The 27,970-nt window shown below is 44.2% G+C and overlaps 1 protein-coding gene across 3 annotated transcripts; it reads right to left on the bottom strand.

Moving 5' to 3' along the window:
• Positions 1-355: 355 nt before the first annotated feature.
• Positions 356-17,205, bottom strand: REST (RE1 silencing transcription factor). 3 transcript variants are annotated; one of them, XM_083861167.1, is made up of 4 exons: positions 17,102-17,205; positions 15,028-15,938; positions 8,793-8,876; positions 356-5,788 (listed from the first exon to the last, which is right to left on the bottom strand). In XM_083861167.1, the coding sequence occupies exons 2-4, from the start codon at positions 15,926-15,928 to the stop codon at positions 4,101-4,103; spliced, it is 2,673 nt and encodes an 890-aa protein (XP_083717293.1). In that variant the 5' UTR covers positions 15,929-15,938; positions 17,102-17,205; the 3' UTR covers positions 356-4,100. The 3 variants fall into 3 exon arrangements, with proteins under 3 accessions (XP_083717293.1, XP_083717294.1, XP_083717295.1); XM_083861168.1 differs by having other exon boundaries at positions 17,086-17,128; XM_083861169.1 differs by having other exon boundaries at positions 17,106-17,123.
• Between the last annotated feature and the right edge of the window lie 10,765 nt (positions 17,206-27,970).

Genomic DNA, 27,970 nt, shown 5'->3' with positions numbered 1-27,970 from the left:
TGGCAGAAAGTATTGCCCTTCATGCCCAGTGGGCCAATCCTTCCAAATCAGACAGGCCCAGCATTGCATTTGAATCTTGTCCGTGTGCATGCAGCCCCCACCTTGCACCCTGTCCTTACTAAAGTGGGCAGGGAAATGAAAATAATACGTTGGAAAGGAAAAAGATATTTCTGGAGCCATTGTCACTGTCTGCAGTCAAGTCTGGCACCTCTGTTCTGACTCCTTCAGGCCCACCTGCCTGGCTTGAGGTCTTCAGGAGCTCTGTCAATGACCCTGGCACTGCTCCTGCCTCTAATTACAAATGGCTTCCACAGAGCCATTAATAAGTGGAAGATAGAAGCTGCAGGTTCCTTAATAAAGTTTATTTAATCATAACTATGCTTAGGAAAATACACTTGTAAAGGTTAATATAATGCAATTTAGTTTAACTTTATACTACATTTTGAACAAAAAGACTTCTTATACATGATTTAGGTAAAAACAGGAAGTATGATCTGGCTCGTTTTACATCTATTACAAATGCAGAAAAGACTGTCATGCACTACAGTAGAGAGCATGAAAAAAAAATTACCTTTGGTTTAATTCAGAGAATACAAGTATTGCACTGTAAAAGCATCAAACATGGTGCAACTAAACATCATAAACATGTTTCCATGCCAGCTTACAAAAGTTTGTTAGCTAGTGTAATTTTAGAGGGGGAAAAATATATGTACACATAAAACAATTTCTTTAGCTATTTGGATTCTGTTAATATCATATGCACGCCACATATCTACACAACTGACATTCAAGAAAACTCTTGAATTTGATTTAATACCTTTCAGCTACATTAAATCTGTTGAAATCAATGACATTACTGTATTTTAACTGGCCTGTCAGCTGTTAAACATTCTTCTTTAAATGACTAAAGTTCCAGCCTAGATCATCAAAATCCAGAAACAACAATTGCAATACCATGGATTTTAAGTGCCTAGCTAGCCATTTCTTGACCATTTTTCAGGGCAGTTAGTTTGAGTGTATAGATTCATACAGAAAAAGCCCAAAACACATGACTCAACCAAGGGCTGGCAGTGTAGGGGTATATCAGCATGCTAATCCTTCCAACCATGTATTGGAGGTTGAACACAAATACAGGTATTATTGCCAAAAAACACGAACATGCTAGCATTGGCAAAACCAACACACAATAATTTAACAATATGGAAAAAGACCAAAAAAAAAAAAAAAAAAAGGCATTGTTTAAAGGGAGACACAGCAATGTTAGACCACCATATATGGTGGGCTACGTGACCCGCACTCCCCCTGAAATACTCATATTAGCAGTGCCTAACATTTGAGACAAACATAATGCAGTACATCCTTGCCTTTTTAATGTAACATAATCCCAAACCTTGCAGAGAATTCCAACACAGTTTTGCACTGAGATTAGCTAGTTCAGGACGTTGTTGATGGGTCTCAGATAGAAAAAAAAATCAACTTTTCTTCTTCTTAATATGTTAATAATTTATTTTCAGTTTCTCATCTTGTGGTAGGAAACTCCCTCAGAGGAGTCAACTGTTGTCTTTGAAGAGTTCTTGTCAGATCAAGCATTGAAACCTTGACCACTTCACAGAAATGTGCAGCACAGTATTTCAGAGAACCACCTTTGCTTTTGTCTCACAGAGAGAACTTTAAAGTCAGTCAACAGCATCGTTTTCATTAAAAAACAAAGAGGAAAAAATTATCAGGCCAGTCCATGAGTTTACTTGAACATAGCTAAAGTCCTTGAAGTCTCTCACAAAATGGCAAAGGCTCTTTGCAAGGATACGAAGGGAGCTTTAAACCTCTACACAGTACTGGAATTCCCAGCATCTGCTGACATTACTCACAAATGGTGGTAACATTTATATATAAAGAAACACTATTATGAAGAAAAAAAAATACATCTAAAACTATTACAACTAGTAGTTCATGAAAACAATTCAAATAGGTTTGTTTTCTTAATGTTTAACATAAATATAGTTGCAACTTGATCTTGAGTTGACAATGATTGTCGCAGCCAAGGTAAGGATTGAACACTATCTATGCAAACAAAAACTCACTATACATTATAAAACTTATTTCTGCCATGAGGGATGCCTTCCCTCTCAAATCTTTGGCCTGCTATTACCAATCTCTCCCAAAAGCAGAAGCAATGTAGCATTGTTGCTCTCAATTCATTCACAGCAGTGGGTTTGTTTGGAGGGGAAGATGCTGTGGGGACAATACAGTGAGAAATGGGATTTATTCCAGAGCTTACAGAGAGACAGTTACTTGCAATAAAGTGCTCTGACAAATGCTGTCTGAGCTCTTCAACGCCACGCCCCAAGTAACACCTGCCTCCAAATTTGCTGCTTTGGAGCTGTCCCCAACTGCTCCCACTGGAAAGGCAGCTAATGACAGTCAGAAGAATGCACAGATGGGACCTGGAGGGTTTTGCTTCTTCCCTGCTGGTTGGATTTTGTTTACATTTTGCCACTGGTTGGCTACAAGCAGTTAGGTATGCAATCTCTCTTGCATTTGTGTGTGCAAGAAATGAAATCTGTTTAGAATTAAAAACTCCTGACACGTAGACCTGAGATGACAATCTGATAACTTACATGTTTCTCTCTGGATGGAAGCAAGGATGGTTTTATTAAATGCAACTTGAGTTCATATGGAGCAGAAATTCCTACAGTTTTTTAATGCCAGGTTTGTTGCTTACCAGTTGATTTATCCTTGTTTGTTGGGTTTTTTTGTGTATGAGATGTTAGATTATATCACTGCTACTACTGTTTGTTTTTTTAAGTTCATGAAGTTTGACTGCTGTCCACCACAAAAAAGAAAATGGAAGGGGGGGGGGAATCATCAAGACTTGCAGAACCTGCAGACTGTTTCCAGTGAGAGCGATTATTTTCCTGTCTGGTGATCCCAAATTATAAATCAAAATTTATTACTCTGCACATGTATTCAAAGTATCAGAAGTGGCATTTCCATGACAGAATAAATCCTGTAAAGTGTTTTGGAACTGCATTTTGCTCAAAGGCTCTACAATTCTAAACCCAGTTAAAAATACATAGCCAAGCAGTTCATAATTTCAGCAACTTCATGCACAGTCAATCACACCCCAGGAAAACAAGAAAAATCTGCAGTAAGGAGCATCAAGGAAAACTGCCACAGAAACCTGTCCCACGGTAAGCAACAAGTCTGAACATTTCCAAATAAAAAAACCTTACACATACAAAACCAAACATGCATATATAAAGTGTACATATACTGCACAAGCACTATGCCTAGAAGATTAAACTGCATAGGTAAAAATCAAAAACAAGTGCAACATTTTAAGCCCTTAAAGCACAATCAAAAAACAAAAAGCAGAAATTAAAAATAACAAACTTGTTCCCCCACAACAAAGCCAATTACAGATCAATGATTAAGATATTAATCAAGACAGAGGTTCTCCAATCAAAAGTTGGAAGGACTACTCTCAAATTTTGGCTCATCATTCATGCTTAGGGGATCTGAAATGTACGTTCATAATTGTAATTAGCTTAAACAGTTATGTTCATCACTAGCCAACTTTGATTTCTTTTACAAAGTGCTCTTTATGTAATAGAAGCTATCTTCCTGGTAGAAAAACCATCAAGTAGTTTAACACTTTGAACACCAAGATACATTGAAAAGAACTAAAAAAAATGGGAAAGGGAAAAAGGGAGAGAAAGAGTTGGCTGCTAGAACAAAAAGCAACTTATGCCAGTGGCTCTATAAACATCCAACTTGTATATTGTTAGCTCCAGTCTTGTTCCTAAAACTCAGTTTATAAAAGAGCTGCATAAGCTAATAGACTAGAAGCTTACAGTGACTTTATAGGACACAACCTCATACACCCTACCTGCTTTCTCTAATCAAGAGATCCAATAGTTAATGAGTTCACCATGACACATAAAGTTGTCAAAAATATTTTCAACTTAAAAAAAAAACCTAAACCAAAAAAGAAATCAATGCAGACACTAAAGCAAACCGTGCTTAAAAAAAATCTACAATATTTTTACATAAGCTGTGTAAGATCTTACAAAAGAAGATTCCCCAAACCACAGCTGTTTCTACTCCTGCCCTTTTGCTGCCTTCTCAAGATAATACACATTAACTAAGTGCCTGTTGAGGTGCTTGCTGTATTCACCTTCCTTTTTAAACGAGCGGTCACAAAAAATGCACACATAGTTCTCCCTGGCCATCGTTGTGTCCGGAGCTCCTTGTGACATCTTTGGACTGGTCTCCTCTTGTACAGAACGAGCACCATTTAACCCCGAGTCGTCGCTTCCTTCTGATATGTTGTCACTGATGTCACTGCCTTCATGGCTGTGGATGCCCTCATCCTCATCCATTTCCTGAGATTCATTCACGGCTGTGTTATCCCGAGATAAGGACAGAGCAGCTTTAGGGCTTTGTGTGCACCCTTCCGCGGGCACAGGCCCTGGCACAGCATCTCCTGTTGACTCAGTCGCTGGCAGGCACGTCTTGGTCAGGTTTGAGTTAGTCTCAGTTTCTGCCACAGTTTCCTCTGGCTCCTTCTCAGGTGCCAGATCTGGCACCACATCCATGAGTACATCCGAGCTTTTTTCAGAAGACACTGCATGGGAAGATTCCTCAGAGCAAGTGTCTTCCCCTTTGTCCGCCTGTCTCTCCTCCTCTTTTGGACCACCAGTGTCTTCACTCTCTCCTGCTGCTGCAGGCATTTCTTGGTCCTCTACCTCACCTTCTGTGTTTGCATCCTGAGCTGGCAGACAAAGCTGCCCTGGGCTTTGGATGCAGTTTCCTTTGGGATCAGTGCTCTCCCCACTGAGAGCATGACCATCATTGTTGTTTAATGCCACTGTGTCAGTGGGATCTTGCTCCTTCTGGTCACTGCCCTCGGTATCCAGCTTCCCACCTCCATCTACTTCTGTGATAGGATACTCATCTGGTGTCTCCTCTTCCTCAGTCTTCTCCTGATCAAGTTTACTGCTCTTTTTAGTGTGCTTAATTTTCAGAGCTTTCTTTTTTCTGCTTTTCTTGAGGCAAAAATTTTGCTTTTTAGGCTCTTCCTCTGGTGCAACATCACTTTTTTGAGCTTCCTGGCAGTCTCTGGATTTAGCTTCCACTTTCTTTTTCTTTTTTGTTACTACTGAGGTATCAATTGCAGGCTCTTGCTTTGAGGAAGTTGCCTCAGTCTCTGCCTTTCTTTTGACCTTCTTTGTTTTACATGTTTTCTCAGTACTTTTCTCAGTTTTAATATCTACCTCCTTGTTTTCTGAAGCCGATTTCCGACTTCTGGTTGTCACCTGGCCTGCAGAAACATTGTTCGCCGACTTCTTTTCCTTTGCCGAATTATCTTTTTTCTCCACCTTCACAATTTTCTCAGTTTTCTTTGCAGCTGAATCCGCTTTCGTTGGCTCCTTCTCCACTTTGTCATTACCACTCTCAGAAAAGTCAGCTTCGCTCTTTTTAGTCCGTAGCTTCACCTTTGAGACATCCATGGTGATGTCGGAACAATCGGGATGCCTGGACTTGATGTGATACTGCAGGTTACATTTTTTAGACGCTGCATAATCACAAACGGGGCAGAGAAACTGGCGCGGGTTGATGTGGAGCTCAACGTGCTTTTTGAAATTGCTGCGGTCGGCGGTTTTGTAGTTACAGTGCGGGCAGATCAGAGGCTTCGGCCCGTTGTGCACTTGCCTCGCGTGACGAGTCACTTCGTGCTGGTTCGAGGCCACGTAGCTGCACTGGTCACATTTGAATGGCTTCTCACCTAAGGAAGGAAGCATGGAAGGGAATGATGGTGATTATTAAGCATGGTGGTGGCGGGGCAATCGCTTCCCGCTAATACAGATACAGAAATATGGAACTTGAAAAGGATAAAAAAAAAATTATCCATGCGCCTTTAAAATTAAGCAAAGTCAACATAAGAAATCCACAAGTCACAAACACATTCACAAGACACCAAGAACAAAATAGAAAAAAAAAAAGAGAAAAGGGGTGAGGGCTGGGAGGAAGGGGATCCAAAACCAAACAAGCAGTAACAACGTCACAGTTCTGGCTAGGCATACATACCGGCAGAGATCTCTCTACAGTAATATTAGCAAATGGAATCCATACCCAACTGGTCCATTGAATGCATTGTAGAAAAACGGAAATGTACATTTGATGAATAGCAGTTTCACACAAACGTTTCAAAAAGTCCAACTTTATACAAATTTAGCACACTTCATGTTTGCATTGAAAAGGAAATGAGGGAAGAGAAGCTAGCAAAAACCTAAGAACATGAAAGGGATGCCCAGATGATCTTTACCTCTGAAAAAATTCAGTTCACTGTTTTGGTGCCTCAAACACAAATGCTCTGGCTGCAGGCTACTCTTGGCAAGCCAACCAAATGCAGTCCACAGCCATCACATTACCATTAAAATCTGCATTTATATTAGTGTAATGACTCCTGTAAAAATGTTCCTGAAATGTTCTGCTTAGTGCATGCCACTGCAATAGAAGTGGCTTTCCCCTTACAAAGCAAATAGGAAAAACACTTCTGCAACAACTCAAGTCCAGAAATACTTTGGGACCATCTGTGCATGTACCAATTTAGCTGAGGAATTTGGGACGCTCCTGAGCTCTAAACCAGCATCTCAAAACTGATCTGCAGAACTAATGCATGCTACTTCTTCAGTACATTGAAAACCACTCCAGTCCCTTTTGCCTGTGTTACAAGAGTGCTTCTCCCACCCCTGCAAGCTACTGCCCATACTCAAGCCTGCTCTGTAGCATGGCTCAGGAGACCAGCCAGCCTGCACTGAAGATGTGGTGCCTGTTTGTGTGTTAACACATGATCTCTAACACCCTCACGAACTCTAGAAAAGGCTGTGCTGCCTCCCTGGCAGGAAGCAGGGGGACAATTGTTTAGGAGTCCAGATCATCTCATGGCTGTCTGCAGCATCTATTTATTATTTAAAGAAGAGCTATTTTGGTTCCCTCCCTCTCCATTTTACTTCCTTCTTTTTTCCTCCCACTTCCTGGTGAAATTTTCTACAAGTTTAAGCTTGATGTGTTTATTGCTCGTCCTTCCTCCAAGTACAGAGCCTTTATCCCCTACAGGTCAAAGAACAGTTCTGTGTTGCACTTTGGGAGGACAAGAACAGCCTCTCCTACATACACATGAACAAGCTGCTCTAAGTGCACAGAGTGCTCAGAGGCAGCTGCAAGTGGGTAACTCAAAGATAGCTTATGAAGAGTTTGTTTCCATCAACTAAATCCTGGAGTTCTACTGCACAAGTGAAAAGGATATGTACCAAGATGGCTAAAAAACCAGCTGTGAATTAGGCTCTAAACCACTGTCATTTGCTGTCTGATGTGGGAAGAAAGCTACAGCACCCGTGACCCTAAAACAGCCAACCCGTCAACTGCAGGAGTCCGGAAATTGCCAAAGAAAAGGTGCAGCTGCCTGGGCATTGCAACAAAACATACAATAGAATTTAGGAGAGCTATTAATACAAGACCCCTGAGAGCAAAACTCATGCCTTCTCAGAAACCTTTGAGGCAGGGGCCACAGGCAGATCCCACTCCTTACCTCCTTTGGAGTTGAGACTTCCTTGCACAGAACAAGGGCAGAACAATATGTTCATGAAATGGTTTCCAGGTTCAGTATTGACCAAACCATTTGCAAATTTGGTGGTTCATTTGCAAACCAGAGGTTCAACCAAGTATTATTTTTGTTTCTGAAAGCAGAATACTACATTCACAAAATTCTCACACCAAAATATTGACATGTCATTTTAAACCTGATTATTTTTAATGAGCCCAAGCCCTCCTTCTAGTACAGTTAAAATTGCCTGTCTCCTGGTTTCAATTAAAAGCCTCATCAATTGAAATTGAGACAATGACTGTTCAGGAGACTTCAACTCCTGTTTGCCAGCATTAGGAATTCACCAAGGGCTAGTCAATTCAGATTTTACAAAAAACAAATTGAAAGCACAGGCTCAGGTCTACCTGAACTCCCTTCTGAGAATCATAAAGGACAATTATGCTTATGTCTGTGGTGTTACAACTTCCAGAAATGTTGTTAATTCATTCAAATAGAGATTCTCAAGAGCATGAGAGCAAATGTGTGCAACACCACAGCTCACAACCAGTAATGGGAAATAAAGGCTAGTGAAAACTCCTAATTTGGCTTTTAGTGCCACAAGACTGAGTCACTTGTGAACATCCTCTGAGTTTGCTTTTTCTCCTGTGTCTCCTTGCCATAAGCAGACACTCATTTACATGACTGTGTCATACTAAACAAAAGCTGAGAGTTCCCTCAGAACCCCTGAATGAGACTCAATCCCAGGCATTACAGAGGAGATTCTCAGCTACTCAAAATGTTCCCAGCTTCACTGACTTCAACTCAGCTATGACAGCAGACAGTGTACAAGAATTTGTTCCTATATCACCACAATGTTATATTTATTACTAGATTACTAGGACTACTACAGCAGAACAAATCTTGAAAAGTAAAAAGAAAAAGATATATTCCCATTATCAGTTTTATTCATGACACTTAGCATTCCTAGCAAAACAACCTTTCCCATTAAAAAAGGAACTAAAGCTCAGGCCATACTGGCTGAGATGGCGAGTCACACAGAAGGGGGCAGACTGCTTTAGGTGGTCCTTCTGGAGGCAGGGTCTGTCCCACATGACCTGCAGAGGTCCCTTCCAACTGCAGCCGTGCTGTGACACTGTGGCCCACCCCCTTTTCCTCAGTCCCGCTGCTGCTGCTCCGTACCAACCTGAGTGGGTGCGCATGTGCCGGGTTAAATGGGTCTTCTGAGAGCTGGAATAAGGACACATCGCACACTGATAGGGTCGCTCCCCTGAAAAAAACAAACACAAAAGTAGTTACTGAAACACAGCAGATTCCCAAACTTGGTTACCTAGCCACACAGGGGAGGCTGTCACAGGTCCTTGAGGGCCTGTTATCTCGCAGCAAAAGGACAGTGAGAAACATATGCCTGAGCTGACCACTGTACCGTGTCATGCCTTATGAAAGAGGGTAGTAAAAGGGCAGGATATGACAGAGGCACATCCTAATATAACCTCAGCCAAAAGATGATGAGGACAGACAACTTAGGAAGCCTTAAGCCACCAGACCTGACTTTTCTACAGCATTTTCTCCCAACACTCAGAAGATGCACAAAAGATCCTGTAAGAAACTAGGTATGTTCTTGCTTTGCTTAACACCTTACCTGATACCTCCATATTAAATTTGGATTAAGATGAGATACGACTATCCACATGGACTTACATTCACCAGAACACAAGTGAAGCTAGAACAGGTCTTTGCTTCCAAAGTTTTACTGGCAGAGTGAAAATAGTTTGCAGCATGGAAAAGCATGATGCCCTGATCAGTGAAATTTTGCTGCTAGCAAAAGCTTAACTGTAGCATTAACATTTATTTCAAAGACTCAAAATCCCATGCCTGAAGAGTTACTGGTTCTGGAGAACTAATGGAAACTATCCTGTCATAAATTATATTTCCACTGAGGACAGTCAGCTTGTAATTGTAGCTAAAAATTGTATCAGTACAATGATACTTGAAAATCTTTTTCAAGTGAAGACAAGCTCCAAACAAAGACAGACAGTTTTATAATTAACATGTTAGGCAGGTCCAGATAAGCACCAGGGGTGTTTGCCCCAACTGTTTGCACACTGTCTTCACTAGAAACACTTTTTAGTTTTGAGTAGACACCCACAAGAAAAGAGAGGAGTGAAGCTGAAAAGTGAAAAAGAAGTTAGTCCTAGTATTTATTCAATTCACAGCCAGAATTACACTACAGCATTTTGATACATTTGCTACAGATGAGGCATACAACCAAGGTGCTCTCCAAATCAGAGACCTGGACATCAGTAAAACCTCAGCACACAAGCTATGTGTTCACTTTCAGAAGCACAACTCTATCTGCAGCAGCAAAGATCTGCATCTGCTACTGTGTGATGTGAGGCTCCACTGCTGGCCTGTGCCAAAACAGCAGTAGAAGCTGCCTTTGTAATGCAGATTAATTCCACATTTCTTCCTTCCATCAAACATTTAGACTATCGTTCTTGATTAGATCAGCAGTTTAAAGGTAAATTCACTCTAACAGCCACAACTCCCCTCCCTTTCCAATTAAAACAAGGCAAGAGATTGGCAAAACACACAATAAGATTAAGTCATGTTCAAGGGACTGGTAGTCCTTCTGTTACAAAGAAATGGTTTTGGTTTTAAATGACTTCTTACAATTAAAAAATATGTGGCCAAAGGTCCAGGAATATTCAGTCATATCTTCTTCCCATTATATGAAATTTCATATCTGTACAGTTACCTACAACATTAGGAATGTGAAACAGGCTTTCTTTCATGGCCTTTTTTACATAGGGCACAGCCACAAAACGTACTAGATTTAAGTATAATGAACACAGCTAATTTAAAATGTGTTACTGCCACTTGAGAATTAAATGCATTGTACAGGCTGTTCTATAAAATACTATTCCCCAAAGGATCTGTATTGTAATTTTACAAGCTGGTTCATTATATACAAACAAGCCATCAAAAAAACCTCTCCAGAAGACACTTACAGAATAAGCCCCAATCTAGCAAAAGCTCAAGCAGGCACTTAACTCCACGCAAATGAACAGGCAGACTGACACCAGCACACAAGTTTAAGACCATCTTGTTAAGGAAAGTTCCCAGTCTGACCATGCAGGAGACTCTCAAGAGTGGCTCCCAAGGCCAGACTGCTGGGACTGAAGCCCTTTCACGTTGGGTGGCTCCAGTGACCCAACACGTCCCCACCTGACTCCCTGCACACCCCACTCACACACAGTCACACCAGGTTTCCTTACTGGCTCCATCCCAGGTTTCCCATAGCAGAGTCTCAGATGTCCCGTTCCATAAAGCCATTTACTCATGGCACAGTAACACAGAAACACCTGGAGCTGGTGCCTCCAAAGAGGACCCAAGAGTGGAACCCCTTCACTTTTATATCCTCACAATCTACATGCACACAAGTCTTGCTCTTCCTCCCCAGTCTTCTGCTCCTGCTGCTGAGCCTTCCATGTCCAACTACCTTGCTGGCTCCCCAGTCTTCATCTGCTTTGTTGTCCCAAAGGTTGGCAGTTCATGGCTCCTGCTGTGTCTCTCAGTGCCCACTCACCTGGCTGGCACCACCACTACAGGGCTGGAAATTCCTGGCTTCTCTGCGACTCACCCTAAGCAAAACCTGATCTTGAACTGCAGCCTGCACACCGAGCTACCTGCACCAAAGGTATTCCTCAACAATCTCTTGATAAAGCTTCTTTTATAATGCCATTAGAAGTTCCATCTGCTGGAAACAAATTGCTTCCATCAAACTTCCAACACAGTGGCAAGCAAGGAAGATCCCCTCTCACAACCGAAATCGAAAGGAACAGAACAAAAAACAAAACACACAAAAAAAAACCCCCACCCCCTCCCTCCCCCCAAAAAAAAAAAAAAAAAAAAAAAAAAAAAGGGGAAAAAACACAAACCAACCACAAACTAAACCAAACCTAGACACAGAACATTGTGGCTGACTGAACCAGCTGTCTTAGTTATTTAGCCCTTCAAATTATTTTCGAGGAAGTTTTCTAGAAATTTCTTCTAACAAGTGAAATAGAGAAAAAGAAAGAGAACAATGCTGCACTGTCTTGCACATAGTACAGCTCCAGAATCAGCAGGTAAATCAAGTCAAAACTTGGTCTGAAAGGTCTAATGAGCACAAACGAGCCCAGGTAGATCTGTCCCTGACACAAAGAGTCCTTTCTGCCCAAGCAGCAGAGGAGCAGATTGTGGTGAACACCTCCAGCCAGCCCCTCCTGGGTGGCAGATAGGCTCTCCCAGATGTAGCTTTCCCAGGTGACAAGCCTTTGACCATCCGCAGGGTCCTTGAAATACTCCTCTGCCCAAGGTCTGTTTGTCAGCAGCCTGTCCCACAAGCACTGTCACAAGCTGCAAGATATCTTCAGTACAGGGCGGGTTCTGGAACACCTGCTTTTCAACACAAATGCAAGCAACAACAGGCAGGCAGATAACCTCTGCCTGCCCTCCTGAGGTCCCCAAACACAGAGGATATGGATTTTTCCCAATCATGCAAGGTACCAGCATGCAGCCCCCTTCCCTGCTCTGGCCATGTGCTCTGCTATTTGCATGTCATTAGTAAGGCAACTAAATTCACTAACCAGCAGAAAACCAACGTGAGGAAGGGGAAAGGAATATTTTTACTCCTTTACTCCATTTTAGTGAGCTAAATCAGCTGTTCCTAGGATACAGGTAGAAAACTAGGACTGCCTTTTTCCAGCAGCAGCCTATTTATTCTGTGAAACTCCACTCTGTGCAGCCAGTGTTTCAGAAAATTGTATGCCTCTAACAAAATCAAGTTAACTGCAAAGAGGCATTTCTCCCCCCCCAAAACAAAGAAAAAAAAATTCTGATAAAGAACAAAAAACAGGAGAGAAAGGAAAGTATCTATCCAAAATTATTTAGGCTATTAGCAATCAAGAAACCAAAAAAAACAAACAATTCCAACTTTCTTCTTTAATATTCTGAACCCATAATATAGGAAGAAAATTATGGATGGATGGATGTATCCCATTCATTTTTCCCAACAAATGTTTCTTTAGTTTTAAATGAAAACTACAATCCAAAGCTATTTTAGTATCATTCAGACAGTTTTTACTAAATTCAATACTGTTATGTAAACAGTCTACAAATACTTTTGACTATAAAATGGCTGTGGGTGTTTTTTCAGTTTTTTTGGGGGGAGGATTGTTTGGGGGATTTTTTGTGGATTCTGTTTTTGTTTGTGTTCTTAAAGGCAATTTATTACACATGAGTATTGGCAGAGAGCTCTAGGCTGGTGTAAAAAATATACCTGCCAGGAGCTTATTCATTCTTCTAATACTCTAGCTTTAACATTCTCCTCCACAAAATCAATGTTACTGGAAACAAGGCACATTCCTAAATCATTCTACTAACATGTTTGGAAGTTTTTTATCAAGCAAGAACTGCCTGAAAGAACTTAACTATGTAGTTATGAAGTAACAAAGAAACACCTACAAGGGTAGACTAAAACATGCTGAAATCATAATCACTCCTTCCAGCTTAATTACAGTAATGAAAAGAACCAGAAACCCTGACTGCACCACCGTCTTCAAAGGAGAAAAAAGGAGATCTGGATATGCTTGATTTTTTAAAAAAGTTTAATACAATTCATCAGTAAATTGGTCAAACTCACTGATAACAGAGCACATCCTCAGCAAAAATGCTTTCATGGTTACTTCCTGTAAAACTCAACAAGTGCTTTCAGAAGTCAGAAAGGAGGACCTAATGTCATCTACAAATACAAGCAGAGATGAATTTAAAGTTGAGACAAATGTAAACTAGACAGGAACCAAAGCACTGGCTCACATTTTGGCCATGAGTTCCCCACATGATTAATTTAGGTTTTTTCCTACTATTTTGCTATTTTTACCTGCTCTCTTTCCTGTTATCTCCTACAAAACACACAAAGAAAACAAACTGGAGGAGAAACTACACCATTTTCCTAATACCTCTCACAGTAAACTTTATTTACTTGTTTAGAAAGAAATATTTAGACAGGACTGAGTTTGAAACTGATGGTATCCTCTGAACAACAGCACACAGCTATTCCTAGGTGAACAGTATGTCTTAAAGTACTAAAATTCCCAGCAGACCCTCCTAGCCCCAACAAAGCAGACACTGAAGTGAGCTGACAAACACAAACTCCTGCACACTTAAACTTAAGCCCAGCCCCGAGGCCTCCGGAGTGCCCACCCCTTCCAGACAGCTGCAGACAACTGAACTGAAACCTCCAAACCATTCATGCCACTGCTGTGACAAAACACGACTTTAAAGGAGAAATTCCCCAGTGTTTTGCTCAGCCAGCACAGTCTACAAATAAAGGGGAAGGAAGTCAGGTGAACACGCTAGAAGATGGTTAGCAAGTGAGCCCTCTCCACAGAAAAGCCCTGACATGGTGGAAATAAAAGCTTCTAAGATGCAGCAAGGAAGCTCTTAATTGCCCTCTCACTTCCACAAAAGGGATCAGGAGGCAAAGTAACTGTACTCCATGGCTCAGAGAGGTAAGATGGCTGTGGTAACCCCTTGTTGAAAGGAGTTTCAGTTCATCAGAACTCCCCATGTGAGAGGGTAGTGAGGCTCTCTGATAAAAAACAAGATATTTCCTAGATCACCTGTGGTGCCAGCTCACAGGACAGCAGCAACACTGCAGTCCTCTGATCTCACTTGGAATACACCAGGGAAAAAGGGGGCCTCACACTATCCCTTCCAACTACAAACCAAGGTTAGGAGAAATCAGGAAATCAGGCCAGACTCCCTTGAAGGCTCCCTATAGGGCAAGAGAAATATGTGTCTACTTCTGGCTGCTGCAGTTGATGCAGGCCCTAGAAAAAATGAAGCCTCTGTGTATTAAAAGGAATTAATTCATTGTTCAACTCTTATTCTGACTTTGTGGTTGCTGTGGAGGACTCCCCTGCATGTACTTATCAGCTCTTTCTTCTCTGTAATTACATCATAGTCAAGGTTCTGCTCAGTCTAAAGGTACTATTTTCAAAACTACCTATGGGATTCAGACACCTTTTGTCAACCTGCTTGTTTTGGTTTTAGACTACATCGGGTTTTGGTGTCGTGGACTCTGACAATTATCACAGGCACACTTTGTCATGCCCTCTTCAAAAAAATTGCTCAGGATTACTAAACAGGATGCCCTTTATCTCCTCCTGGCACCTGACATTTTCTCAGTCCCCTAGGACTCTACTCTGGAGTTCAAACCAAATTCCACTAGGCTATAACCTGGTAGCACCAAGAGAAGAGAGCACAAAGCTTTATCAGAACAGAACAAACTTTGCAAAAAGACTCTGCTTGCTTCATTCATCACGGATTCTCAGTAGTCTTACTGCACTTCAGTCAAAAAAAGCTGAAAAACTTACCTGTGTGAGTTCGAATATGTTGAATATAATTGTTCTTCCTGTCTGAAAAATAGGAGCACTCTGAGCAGGTATACACTTTCCTGGGAAAATGATTTCTTAGGTGTTTTTTCCAGTGATATTCACTGACAGTAGTGTAAGTGCATATGGTACACTTGTAGACTCTCTCATTTTCCCCTGCTTTGTTGTGGTGCTTCAAGTGAGCCAGATAGTGATCGTATCTGTTAGTGTTATAGCCACAGCGATCACAACGGATTGGGCCCTTAGAGAAATCCACCTCTTCTGCACTGCACGAATCAGACTCCTTCACCTGTGCTTGCTTCTCTGCATTTTCTTCCACAAAGAATTTCTTAGCACTGTGAACCCTGATATGATGCACAAACTCCTCTTCAGACTCTGCCTCGTACTGGCAAGGCTTACAACGAAATGGTTTGCTCTTCGAGCTCTTACACTTGTCCTCTGTGCCCTCTGGAGTACCCGGTGCTTCTGCTGAGACATCTTTGTCCACACTGGGAGTCTTAGGAGGGGAACAAGCAGCTGGACCTTGAGTTTCCACACTAGGAACTTCAAGGGAGCTTAATTCCACATTTTCAGGTGCCTCACGGTCACTCTCTGCAGCCTGGGTATCTTCCATACCCTCCCCATCACTATCTGAGAAGTTGCTGTCCCCCACTGTTGTCAGTTCTGCCATTTGTCTCTCTTCTCCAACCAGGTAATCACAGCAGTTGCCACTAACTTCTCCCGTCAAGGCCACATTGGCCAACATAATAAGCTGAGGAGCTGCCAGCTCAGCTTTAGAAAGGTCCTGTAAGTCGTACATGTCATTGGACAATGCCATGCCGATATTAGAACTGCCGGGAAAGAGGCTGTTCCCACCAGACTGCCCCAGCACTTGAGTTGCCATGGCAGTAATTCTGTTGGAAGAGAAAAGGAACACTTGTAAGCACCCGAAAGGGGAAAAGTCTCCTCTGCTGTGTACTGTCAAAGCAGCCCTCCATGGAACACCAAAAAACTAAAGCTCTTTGCTGAGGTGCTGGGGCAGCGGGAAGCAGAACCCGGGGCTGGGGGGTCTCGTTTCTCAGCCGAAGAGGCGGCTGGGCTCTTCCCTACGTGTGGTGCAGGATCCCACCGTGCGGTGCAGAATCCCACCGTGCGGTGCAGAATCCCACCGTGCGGTGCAGGACCCCACCGTGTGGAGGACGGCTGAAGGCCGCTGACAACGGGGTCCCGGGGCCCAGGCGGGGCCCAGGACAGGCGAGTGCCCTCGGGCCGGGCCCCGCGGCTCCCGCCCGGCCGGACACCGGGGGGGCGCAGGTCCCGCGGTGGGAGCCGGGCCGGGCTCCGCCGAGCGCTCCCGTCCGGCCGCCGCCCGCCCCGAGGCCCCGCCGGGCCCAAGGCCGCCAACAAAGGGGGGCGGCCCGGCCCCGCGGCGACCTCCCCGCGGCCCGGCGCACATCCGCAGGGAGAGCCGGGCCGGGCCGTGCCCCCGCCACCCTCCCTCCTTCCCTCCCACCCTGCCTGACAGGCATGCGGCCATTTTCTGACTACCCACACAAAGCGCCCTCCCCGCGCCGCCCCCGGCCCGCCCGCCGCCGCCGGCCGGTGGGGCCGCCCGGCTTCCTCCTCCCCCCGCGGCGGGCAGGGCCGGGCCGGGCCGGGCCGGGCAGGGCAGCGCCGCCGGTGCGGGGGCGCGGAGCGGAGGAAGCGCCTCGGTACCGGCAAGGTCACGGCGGCCGCGCCCACCCGATGCCCGTCCGCGGGAGGGGCAGCGAGCGGCGCCCCGGGCCTGCTCCTGGGCCCTGGGCCTGCGGCTCGGCCCGGCCCGGCCCTGCCCGGCCGGCGACGGCTTCGCCTTCCGGCGGCGGCGCGGCCCGGCGAGCGCCCCCGCGGCCGGCGCGGCTCCTTAGCCGTGGTGCTGATCGCCCCGCGGCCCAACCCGCCCGGCCGCCCCCGCCCGCCCGCCCGCCCGCCGGCCGCAGATCAGCCCTGGACAGCGCCTCTCGCCCGGCTCCCGGCCCCCCCGCCCCGGCCCCGCCGGGCCCGCCGCGCTCATTCACTCACTCGCTCCCTCACTCACCCACCGGCGGCGCGGGGCCGCGCGGCTGCTGCGGGGCGGGGCGGGAGGCGCTGCTGGCGGCGGCGGCGGCGGGCGGAGGCGCCCCCGCATTCCAGCACACAGCGCACAGCCCACAGCGCGCAGCGGCGGCGCCGCCCCGCCCGCCCTCGGCAGGAGGGGCCGGGCCCAGCGGGGTCACCCGGCAGCGGCGGGGGCACCGGGCCTGAGGGCGGGCCGGGGGAAGGGTTCGTGTCCGGGCCTAGAACGGGCGGCCGCGGGATCCGTCCGGGCCCGGCCCCGCTGCCCTGAGCTCCTTTGTCCCGGTCAGGGATGATAACGCTGATATGAGCAGCTCTGAGGTGGTGCCCGCGGCATCGCCTTCACGAGGCCAATCCAGAGAACGGCAGCCAAGCTGGTGGAGGGTTTGGAGCACAAGGCTGATGAGGAGCAGCGAGAGAACTGCGTATTGAGCCTGGTGAAAAGAAGGCTGGGGGTGGCCTTATCGCTCTGCAAGCAGCTGGAAGGACGTTGTAGCCAGATGGGAAATCTTGTCTCTTCCCCTAGGCAACTAGAGAGGAGAGACTTAAGCTGGACCAGGGGAGGTTTAGGTTGGATGTTAATCACTAGGAGTGGTCAGACATTGGAATGGGCTGCCCTGGCAGGTGGTCATCGTCTCTGGAGGTGTTTAAGGAAAGACTGGATGTTCCACTACTTGCCATGGTCTAGCTGACCCAGGGGTGGTCGGTCAAAGGTTGGCCCAGAGGTCTTTTCCAACCCAACTGATTCTTTGACTCTCCTGCTGCATCATGGCACAGAACCACTAAACTAAGCCACTAAACTACTCAAAACGTAAAATGCCTTATGCCATTATAGTACTCAAAAGCTCCATAGTTTGTCATCATTGCTCCAAAACCAGGGGAAAAACCCCAAAAGTTGCTTTTGTGGAGCCCAGCCATGCACTCGCTGGCAGCAACAGAGAGCTCAATAACAGAATCCAGCCCTGCTTAGGTGACAATCCCAATCCTAAATAAGGAACCCAAATTTCTTAGTGGTTCTTTCTTCTCTTGGGTACTCATGTGGCTCTTCACCATGAATATCTGAAAAATTTCCTTGGCCCTGAAATTCCTCAGGTTGAGCTGATTTATAAATCTCAAATCTTTCAGCAGGAGCAAAGTACCTGCTGAGCTGATTTATAAATCTCAAATCTTTCAGCAGGAGCAAAGTACCTGCTGAGCTGACATCACAGGGAGGCTGCAAAAACCCCTTTCTCCATGTCATCTGGCCAACCTCAAAGGCAGCTATGCTGCACTGCCTGGCAGTGGGTGCAGAGAGAGGGCCAGCCACCCCAGCTGGAAAAGCAGAAACTTCTCTGAAACTGGGGAAAGCAAATGGGTTTTTCACTAAGTACAAAAACAACTGGGGAATGCAAACCTCATAAGGAATTGTTAAAGGACCATAAAGATACTTTGTTAGATATTTAAACTGAGAATCTAAAAAGTATCCCTGACCTGTTCCTGTGAGTAACAGCCTTCCTGGCCTGGACAGGAGAGATGTGGTGTGTGTTCTAGCCAGTCTTGCCACCTACGTCTACCGTAGCTACCTACTTCTGTTTCCCAAGGGCAAGCTCCTTTCTCCAGCCTCCATATCTGCCTGTCATTTTCATCATCCAGAAGAGAAACTCTGTAATACACATATGTTCTATCATGAATTTATTTTATATATATATATATATATATATATATATATATATATATATAATGTTATGGATTTATTTGAGAGAATTGCCCTAAAACCTTAACCCAAAGTTCCTTGCCTAGGCACCACATCCTTGCAAACTCCCATGTGTCTTTCCTCCCTCTTCACTGCTCTCAGGATATGCAGAGTTTGGAGCACAGTGCTTGGACCACACCCGTGCTCTGGTATTAATGCAGGCTACAGCTTTAAACAGCCACCCTGGCAGAGGAACTTGAGCACATGGGGGGACAGACTCACATCAAAGCTTTTCTTTTACAAAATACATGGATGCTACTGGCTCAGACTACTTGGCTCCAAAAAATCTAACCCAACTTCAGTCCAATTTCTGTAAGTAGTTTTGACATTGCCATTGCCTACACCTCTTCCTGCAGAACTTGCCTTATTTGCAGACAGCTCTTTCTTTGCTTAACACTCTCCTTATGCCAGACAAACATAAAAGATGCATTCCCCAGTGAAAAGCTCCTTTGAGCTTTATGTCAAGCCTGAGACATTCCCAAACCCCTCTAATTCTAGGGCTGCCCCATCAGATTTATAGGTTAAAACCCAAGTTGCACCACTCCTAAGCTATGCCAGCAGTCAAGTGCACTTAGTTCTCCAGTGCTTTCAAAAAAAAAAAAAAAATCCCATATGTGCACCCCAAGAAATCTTAGCAGCACACGGAAGTGGCTACACCAATTATTTTGTGGTCAGGATGCTTTCGAGCAGCTTGAATGTAGATAGTCCTGCAGCGAATATGTATCATGAAAGAAATATTCCACATCAAGGCCTGTAATGTCTGCAAAAAATGCAATTGTAAATAAAATCTTCTGCCAAAACAAGAAACTTGACATTAACACTCAGATGGATTGTTTCCATCCTGCATCAGCTGGAGAGCAGGGAGCTGAAACTGTGTTTCTAATAGAAAGCATACTTCAATATTAACATCCATCTGTCATAAAAATAAAGGCACTGCAGTCAGAATTGTTAAAGCATTTTAGATGACTTGAGGTTCCTATGGGAGCTTTGGTTCTTTCCTTTGTGTATAATTTCACAACTGGATTTGATATAAGTGGCCTTTTAGGTTCATTGCCTGGAAGCAGGTTTTTTGCACTGTCTGGTTTTCCTCTTTTTTTTTTTTTTTTTTTTTTTTTTTTTTTTTTGTCTAGTGACCAGATTGCTTAGACTTCTGTGAAAGCACCACCATTAATGTTATCTTAATAGTATTTTAATGTTTATCACTTCGCTGGAGATCTCTTTCACCTTTTAAAAACCAGTCTGACCAGATTTCTCAACTTTTGTACTGTGCAAGTATGCCAGTGTGCTATAACTGTTTCTGTCAATGTTTTAAAACATGTTTATGGTTCTAGTGTTCAAAAAAAATTAAATATTAAATGGTTCACTGCCAGTAACAGATCTTACAAGCACTTACTTTAACAATACAAGCACTATTCTGAGCCTCACACTATATATACACTTTGCAGTATTGTGCTCTGGAAGGAATCTCTCTTGGTGCTAATGGAGAAAAGCTTTGCTTTTGCTTTTGTTTTTTGGTTTTTTTGGGTTAAAAAGGTCTCCATTTGGTTTGCTTTGCCTCGTTCGGTACTTATGAGACATGTCATGTTTGAAGGTCAGAATGGGCCAAAATTTCAAGCTTTATACAGCATCATTTACATCTCAGAAATTCTTGCCTTAATCCTTTTGAACAAGTTTGTTCTACAGCTTTCAGTAGGCACAGGTCACATGATGAGAGGAATCTAATAATTTTATATTTTTTTAAAGAGTCAGTAAAATTCTCTGACTCATAGCCAGTGTGGCACTTCCTCCCTCCTTCCAGCACAAAGGTTTCCACATCTGTGTGGTGAGCAGGATCAGTAGAACAACACATACGAAACCTATTTCTCCAAAAAGCTCCTTGTCAGTGACCAGCACTGGTTTGTTCTACCCTACAAGGTCAGTGGAAATGCCATGTTCTCACTTCTGCCTAGAAGTGGGCATAATAGGGTCAGTTTAAGGGAGGATGAGTTTCCAGAAGGTTATCCACCTTCTTAGCTACTTGCTCTTGGCTCTTTCAGAAAAGCACACCAAATAGATTGCATTTGTTATGGTTTTGCTGCCGCCTTGAACAGCAGTTGATAATTTAAAGGGGCAAACTTCAGCAAAGACATTTCATACAGTACAAAATATCATGTACAAAGAAGGCCAAGACTCTTCAAAATGGTATTTACTAAAAGTTGCCCTTTTACTCACAGCGTATTTCTCTACAAGCAATCAGGCTTAATGTTTGTACCTATTTTAACATAGCCTTTTCAAAACATCTTTAGGTTCTAATGACTGTTTCCAACTGCTGTGGCTGGGATTTTACCAAGCAGTAAACCAGTGTTCAGGCTGCCACTGACAGGCCTAATCCACCACAGCCATCTGACTCAAATCACAAACCTGGCACAAAACACATCCTGTCAAGTCCTGTTTGTTTCAAGATGCTCTGAACGGTTAATTATGTGCCATCAGACTTTACACATTTTCCATTTATGTGGTTGGTGCCACATGATTTCAGTCCATGGAAGGGAGAGGCAGTAGGTACCAAGTGCTGTGGAAAACAAGATCTCAAATTTGCAGCTGAAAGCTGTGCAGCTGGGTGTTGGGGCTAGGCACACAGCACCTAATCCTCTGCAGCAATTCCTGGCTTCTAAAACTAAAGTTGCCTGAGTAACTGTATGGAAGAGGAGGGTAAAGTTGTGCCTGAAATTACAGTGCCACAGCCTAAACAGACGTCCAGCTGCAACAACTCATAAAACTCTTTAAAAGCCTTTCTCATGTGGGAGCTCTGGTGTAACTGGATTTGGACATGTACATTTTTTGTCTTGGGTGAATACAGGATAGGGAATGGTGCACCTGGTGTTTGACAACAGTTCCCTGGAAAAGCAACTGTTTCTTAAGCAACAGCCCTCTGCACTTTGCCTCTGGCTAATTGACAACAACAGGGGTTATGTGGGGAGGAGAGATGTAATGTACAATTGCTGGGTGAGAGGAAAAGCAAGGGAGAAGGAAGGCCTCCTCTAGAAGGAACATGTGGTTGTGTGGTGGGGCTCAGCTGACCAGAGTCTTGTCCCTTTGTTCCCAGCAAGTCAAACTCCGTGCTGCATGTCCACTCTCAGTAAGTCCTGCTAGGAAGGGTCTGTCTTATTAACCTCAGGTTCAGAAATTCTACCTAAGTTTCCTAAACACCTCTGCATTTTAGCCACAGTGCTCTTGCTCCTGCTTCTCACCAGGCTTCCTATGCCCACTGGCTTTTAAGTGTCACTCAGCCAAACCCATGTGGGATGTTCACCCCTTTTAAATTTGCCCTTTATTCCTCTGTTTCCTCCTTCACCGAGTCTTTGCCCATCTTTCCCGGAACAGCAGCCACAGCCTGTTCTCCTACCTGCTGCAAGCACCAGCTTGCCCTCTGACAACCAGGCAATATTTAGTTTAGTTTGACTCTCTGGAAGAGCTGTACCTTTCCAGTATCAGGGACTGGAAAAGGGGTTCATGACTGTACAGTAGCAGGAAGAGGGTACTTTAAATCATGCAATGAGACTAAAAAAAGACTTTAAAAACTTCCAGCATTCTCTCCAGCCCAGCTCTCCAACCTTTGCTGTTTGCACCAGTGCAACTGTTCTGAGGGGAAAAGTTGAAAACATTGCCTAAATAAACATATAAACCTTTCCACTTCGCCTCCAGTAATTGTTCAGTCAACAGAAACATAGTTTCACTAGCCTGAAATAATCCCTAAGAATCAGTGAAGTGTATGAGCATTTTCCCAAGCACACTCTCTGTGCACTCCCCTGCAATTGTATGGGCTTTTTCAAACGTTCAACACTTGGCCATGCCATGGCTTTCCATGCTAGGAAAGCTGCACCATGCAGGACAGTCTCAAAAAAGCACTAAGGGTGTTTCTTCTGTTCCTTCTGTTCTCAGGGTAAGTTATGGGGTTGCAGCACAGTTTCAAGAGAGCTTTCACTGGTGCAGTCACATCACTCAGTACAACACTGGCTAAAGTTCAGGTTTAAGCAAGGCCTAATATTTCCTTTAAATATGGAAAATGCAGTGTTCTACACAGAGAAAATGACTTTTCTATTGTCCCCATTTTTTTCTTAACAGGAAGCCAGAAAAAAACCCAAACAAACAAAACAAAAGCTGTCATTAACAGCTACCCTTCACCTTTGACACACAAGTAAGTCTCAAACCCCCATTATTAATATCTCCCTTTTCACTCTTTTCCTTCAAGTATCTGAGGCTCATCTTAAGCTAATAAACCTCTGCCCACAAGGTAAGAAAGGAATCAGAAAACCCACTTCCCATCCATCCTTGCAGACTGATCATTGCCCCCAGTCTTTTGTCTGGGGGACCTGCAGGAAGGGGATTGTGTCTTACTTAGGGTGAAACGCTGCCCAGTAAGATCCATCATTTTCCTCTTCCAGTCTGGGCAAAGCGTTTTTCACTTGGCATTTCCTTTCTGTGCCAGGAGGCTGTGCCTAGGATAAGTAGATCCTTATCCTCACAGATAATGATGTAAGAGCTGTCATTCTGCCTTGGAGGAAAGCTCTGCCTGTCCCAGTACCCTGACTTTGATGGAGGCCATTAACATCTTCTGCTTCTGGAATTCAGGTTCTAAGGATTTTTCAGCAAGAAGTCATGTAGTGGTTCAGTAGCTGATGTATTGTTTTTTATGTAAAATCACCCAATCCTTTCCTTCTCATCTTTAGTTTTGGCCTTTAAAATGCACTGTGGTAAAAAGTTTCATTAACCAGATTGCCATGTGTTGAGGTGCATGTGATCTCTGAGCTGGAAAGATGGTGAAAATGTATGGCTGGGCCATGCATTTGGAGGGAGAGCAAGAGAACAGCCAGCATTGCTCCAGCAGCTGAATCAATACAGTCTTCATAAGCCACATGCAGACCATGGGATGCAGCTGCTCCAGCCTGCTGCAGCCACCGTGTACAAGAACACCCTCCAGTGTGCCGACTGGCTCCACCAGAGCATTCTACATCCCTTTGTAAAGGTCTCTGCTGCTGACTGTTCCATACCCTTTATTTATTTGTCATTCCAGGGCATGAAACATTCCTGTAGCTCAGCTGTCTTCCTGGGACTCTCCTGACATGCTGTCCAAAGGTCAACAAATACAATCTTCCCTCACCCGCAGCCTCTTGGCTTGGAAGTATGCCAAGCCAAGGCTAAGTGCTAGCACTCGTGGCTCCATGAGGCCTCTCAGGTGCTTAAGCAAACAAAAACTGGAGGGGAACAGATGCCTCGGTAGCAGATTCAGGCTAGAAACACTCACTGGTTTCTGTGTGGGACTTCCTGCTCTCCCCTCCTCTTCTCAGGCTGAATGCTCTTGCAGGATGGTTCACACCGTTTCTCTCAGCTGCTGCAGAAAGTTCTGTTTCTCAGTTATGTCCAAAGCAGCTTTGCAATTTAAAAGTCATTATCTGCCCAAACCCTAACTTCTCTTTAGCAGCTGCATCAGCTGGGCTAAAAAGAATGTATTAGAATGTTAGGTAAAACTGGATTACCCAAGTCAAGTATGGTCTTCCTCTCACCACTTACATTTGCACTGTTTCAGCTCTATATTCACTTAGTTACAGCCTAATCCCCAGCTCCTTGTTAAAAGGAAATAAATCCTTCCACCTGTTATTGTAGAATTAACCACCCAAGCCTGCCAATTCAGAATCACACTGCATTACGACCCAGGGGGCCTGGCTGATTTTATAATAGTCATAATGAGGACAGAGGGTTTGCCTCCCTAAGGGGAAGAGGACTTCAGTGCTGACAGTAGTTGTCAGCAGCAGATGACAATTTGTGCTGAACAGGATCTCAGCTCAAAGCAAAGACAGGAACAACCTCATGAACTGCTTTGGACTGATTAGAGCTTGTTTTTACCTCGGTTTCAGAAACAGCACAGATCAGTTTGTTTCTGTCTATGCTGAAGCCACATTAATTTTTGTGCTGATCTAACCTCACTTTTTACTGCTACAAATTCTTTGCAAGCTGTGCATCAAACTACAAAGAGCCCCAAACAGGTCTGACTGTTGAACTCCAAACCTGTTACAGTTCTAAGTCTTCCATTCTTGCAGTTCAGAAGACACTGATGGCATTATTTAAATCCACATTGGTAAAGTACTCATCCAGCTCCTGGAGAAGAATGTTGATAAAGTAACCCCACATGAAGGTTAGCTCTGCAAAATTGTTGCAACTCAACATTTTATCTACATTCATTGCACTTTTTTTTCCCTTTTCTTTTTCCCCCAACCATAATTATTGTCTGTCCATTAAAGCACATGTTATATGTTTACAGCTGCCAAGTGACATGAAAATGACCACAGGAGCTGACTGGGAGATGAATAACTCCCATTAGGCAGCAGCAGCAAAAGGTGTTCTGGATTCCAGATTTACCACTGGATTTACACTGGTAATTCTAGTGCTGCCTCAATAAAGACATCTCTACATGCTGATTACAAGGACACAGGAGGCATAGAGAAGAAGGCTTACAGGAACAATGATGTCAGGGCTGTGATCTCAAGGCCAGGTCTCAGAGGATCCTGCACAATGACATCTAAATAAAGTTGCACAGCAAAGACTGCATAAGTCTTGATGCCAGGGAAGTCAAGACAAATGCAGTAAAGGAGGAAAAGTTCCCTATGCAGTACTTAGAGACTCTGGTCTTCAAGCAGGCAGTGATTTGTCTCCTCCAAATTTCACAGTGGGTAGTCTGAAGTCTGAACTATGAAATGGCTCAGATGGCCCTCAGAGCAAAAGGTGTCAATCCATATTACTGGAAATTGTCTGTAGTTACTAAACTTTAGGGATGAAGAAAACCCAGTAAAACAATCCTGATACAACAGCTATTAGAACTGCCTACTATTTCCCGCTGTTGTGTGAGAAGAGTGAGCAGGCAGGACATACTAGGACACAGACTTCACCTGCAAGCTTTGCTTTGGCCTACTTGCTACCATTTGTTATAGTTGCTTGCTGCTCTTTCCATGTTTGGCCTTCTCTGTTCATTCTAAGTCACGCTGCAGAAGGCAAGAAACATGGATGCAGGGCCAAGTCGCCTTTCTTCTGCATTTTCAGAAGTACCTGGTATCTTTAAACATACATCTACCTACAGAATCTGCAATGACATGACTGTGGAGTGGCTGAGCTAGCACATCCTAGGCCAGCTTCCTGGTGCTACAAGTCTTAGTCATTCCTAAATTAGGATGGAGAGAGTGTTTCCAGGTCTTCTCCTTGCTCCTAGTTTACCAGCCCTTAATCTGCTCCAATCTCCAGCTGCCATACTGTACCTTTGACAAAAATGCTTCTCTGTCAGAAAGTTAAAAAAATGTCTTTCTACAGACATACTGTTCACAAAGGTCAATTCACAGCCTGACAGTTGGCTCTCTTGACTTCATCACTATCTACTCCATCTATATACTCCATATCCAGTTCAATGCACTTTTTACAGCTGCTCATCCTTTCCTTGCTAAAGAAACATTGACCCCCAGATAGAACAGAGGGAACTACAAGATGGAAGACAGGATATAAGATATACAGGCCACATAAAGAGAGTCTGCTGATTATTTTCATTAGCATTGGCAAATCACAGCTGCAATAGAAAAAGAGGTGTCAGAAAGTGAAGACTAGTGCAGCTACACACAATATTAGGAAAGCAAAAGAACTGGCTGCAGAGGAAGGCTCCAGTAAAATATGCCAAGTGATAAGGAGCCTCTCCCACACAGCACTCAACTCCGAGCTGCCCCAATAGGTATGGAAGGAGAAGGAGGGACCTGACATTATGTTTCAATAGATAAAACAGGACACAACAGCACTGTCTGCTGGTAGAGATTTCATTGCTGAGACATGAGTGAGATTTTAATATTTTTGTGGGTTTGCTCATATACCTTAGTTCACAGGCAGCTGGGCTATTTCTGTACCACAGTCACTGGTTGTTAGGAATTCTTAAAATATTAAGGATACAGATTTGCTTTAGTAAGGAAGAAAAAAACACAGCAGTTTTAATTGGTGCTGAGTAGACAGTGGTCTATGTGCAAGTGCTGCATTTTCAGCTTTTAGACAGCTGTGCAGGCAGGTAGGTATTGCTTGCTATTCACTATATTTATATTGCTTGCTACTTCAGTGATTTCTCTGTGCAACAACTCCTAGTGGTGGAAATTGTACCACCTGGCTTAATTCCCTGTTTGGAACTGTGATGTAAAATGATGATAACGGAAAAATTTTGTTTTTAATACTAACCACCTACCGTCTTGCCTTGGTGCTAAGTCAAACACACACATGGCACCCAGGGAAAAGAGCAAGGTGCACAGCATTGAAGTCTGCAGAGCTAGCCAAGATCTGACCTGGCAGCTGAGTCACAAGACAGAGCAGCACAGAGAAAGCTTATCTCTGTCCATTTTTTTTTTTCCTTTCATCACATGCTTCATGGGAAGTCAGCTGTAAAACCAGGAGTTTTGTTTCTGTAGTGAGTTTTAGCTTTGTGAGAGGATGTAAGCCTTGTCAGAGTACAAGCAGTTCTGGTCCCAGGTTCCAAATAGAATTGCAAATATCTACAACAGCATTTAACCAGTCAAGTATTTACATATGCCTTGCAACTATGAAGCAGCTGTGAAAATGCTGCCAAAACTCTGCCCAGGAGCAGAAGCGAGACTAGGACCCTCCAGATCTGATGTTCAGGAAGGAAGCTCAAGGTCTCTCACAAGCATGATCTCTAAGCTACCTTCCACAAGTTCTTTTCACTCAGGAGCATCAGCAACATTTGATGAAGGAAACACTGATAGCAGAATTTGCAGGCTTCCGTTTAATCCCAGTTTACAACTGTCAAGACAAACTGTCTGTGTAGACCATGTTTCTGTTCAGCAGTGACACATCCTCCATCTAAAAACCAATACGTCAGCTTAGGCTATCCCTGTGTAGAGCTCTGCTCTGTCCACAACCAGGAACAGCAGCAGTGATCATATTTTTTTTTGGAGGGTTCAGCTCACCACCTTGTAAAACCAGGAACTTGGTGACGTAACACAGCTTTTCTGCAGATGCGGATCTCAAACCTTGATTTACAAGAAAGCTTTCAATTCTTTATAGGATTCGGTATTTTGTTACTGAAAACTTAATTAATACAATAAC

Source organism: Zosterops lateralis (assembly GCF_965231275.1).
Source record: "Zosterops lateralis genome assembly, chromosome: 5".
Classification (NCBI taxonomy): Eukaryota; Metazoa; Chordata; class Aves; order Passeriformes; family Zosteropidae; genus Zosterops; species Zosterops lateralis.
The sequence above is the reverse complement of the archived record's forward strand: the minus strand, read 5'-3'. Positions and strand labels throughout refer to the sequence as shown.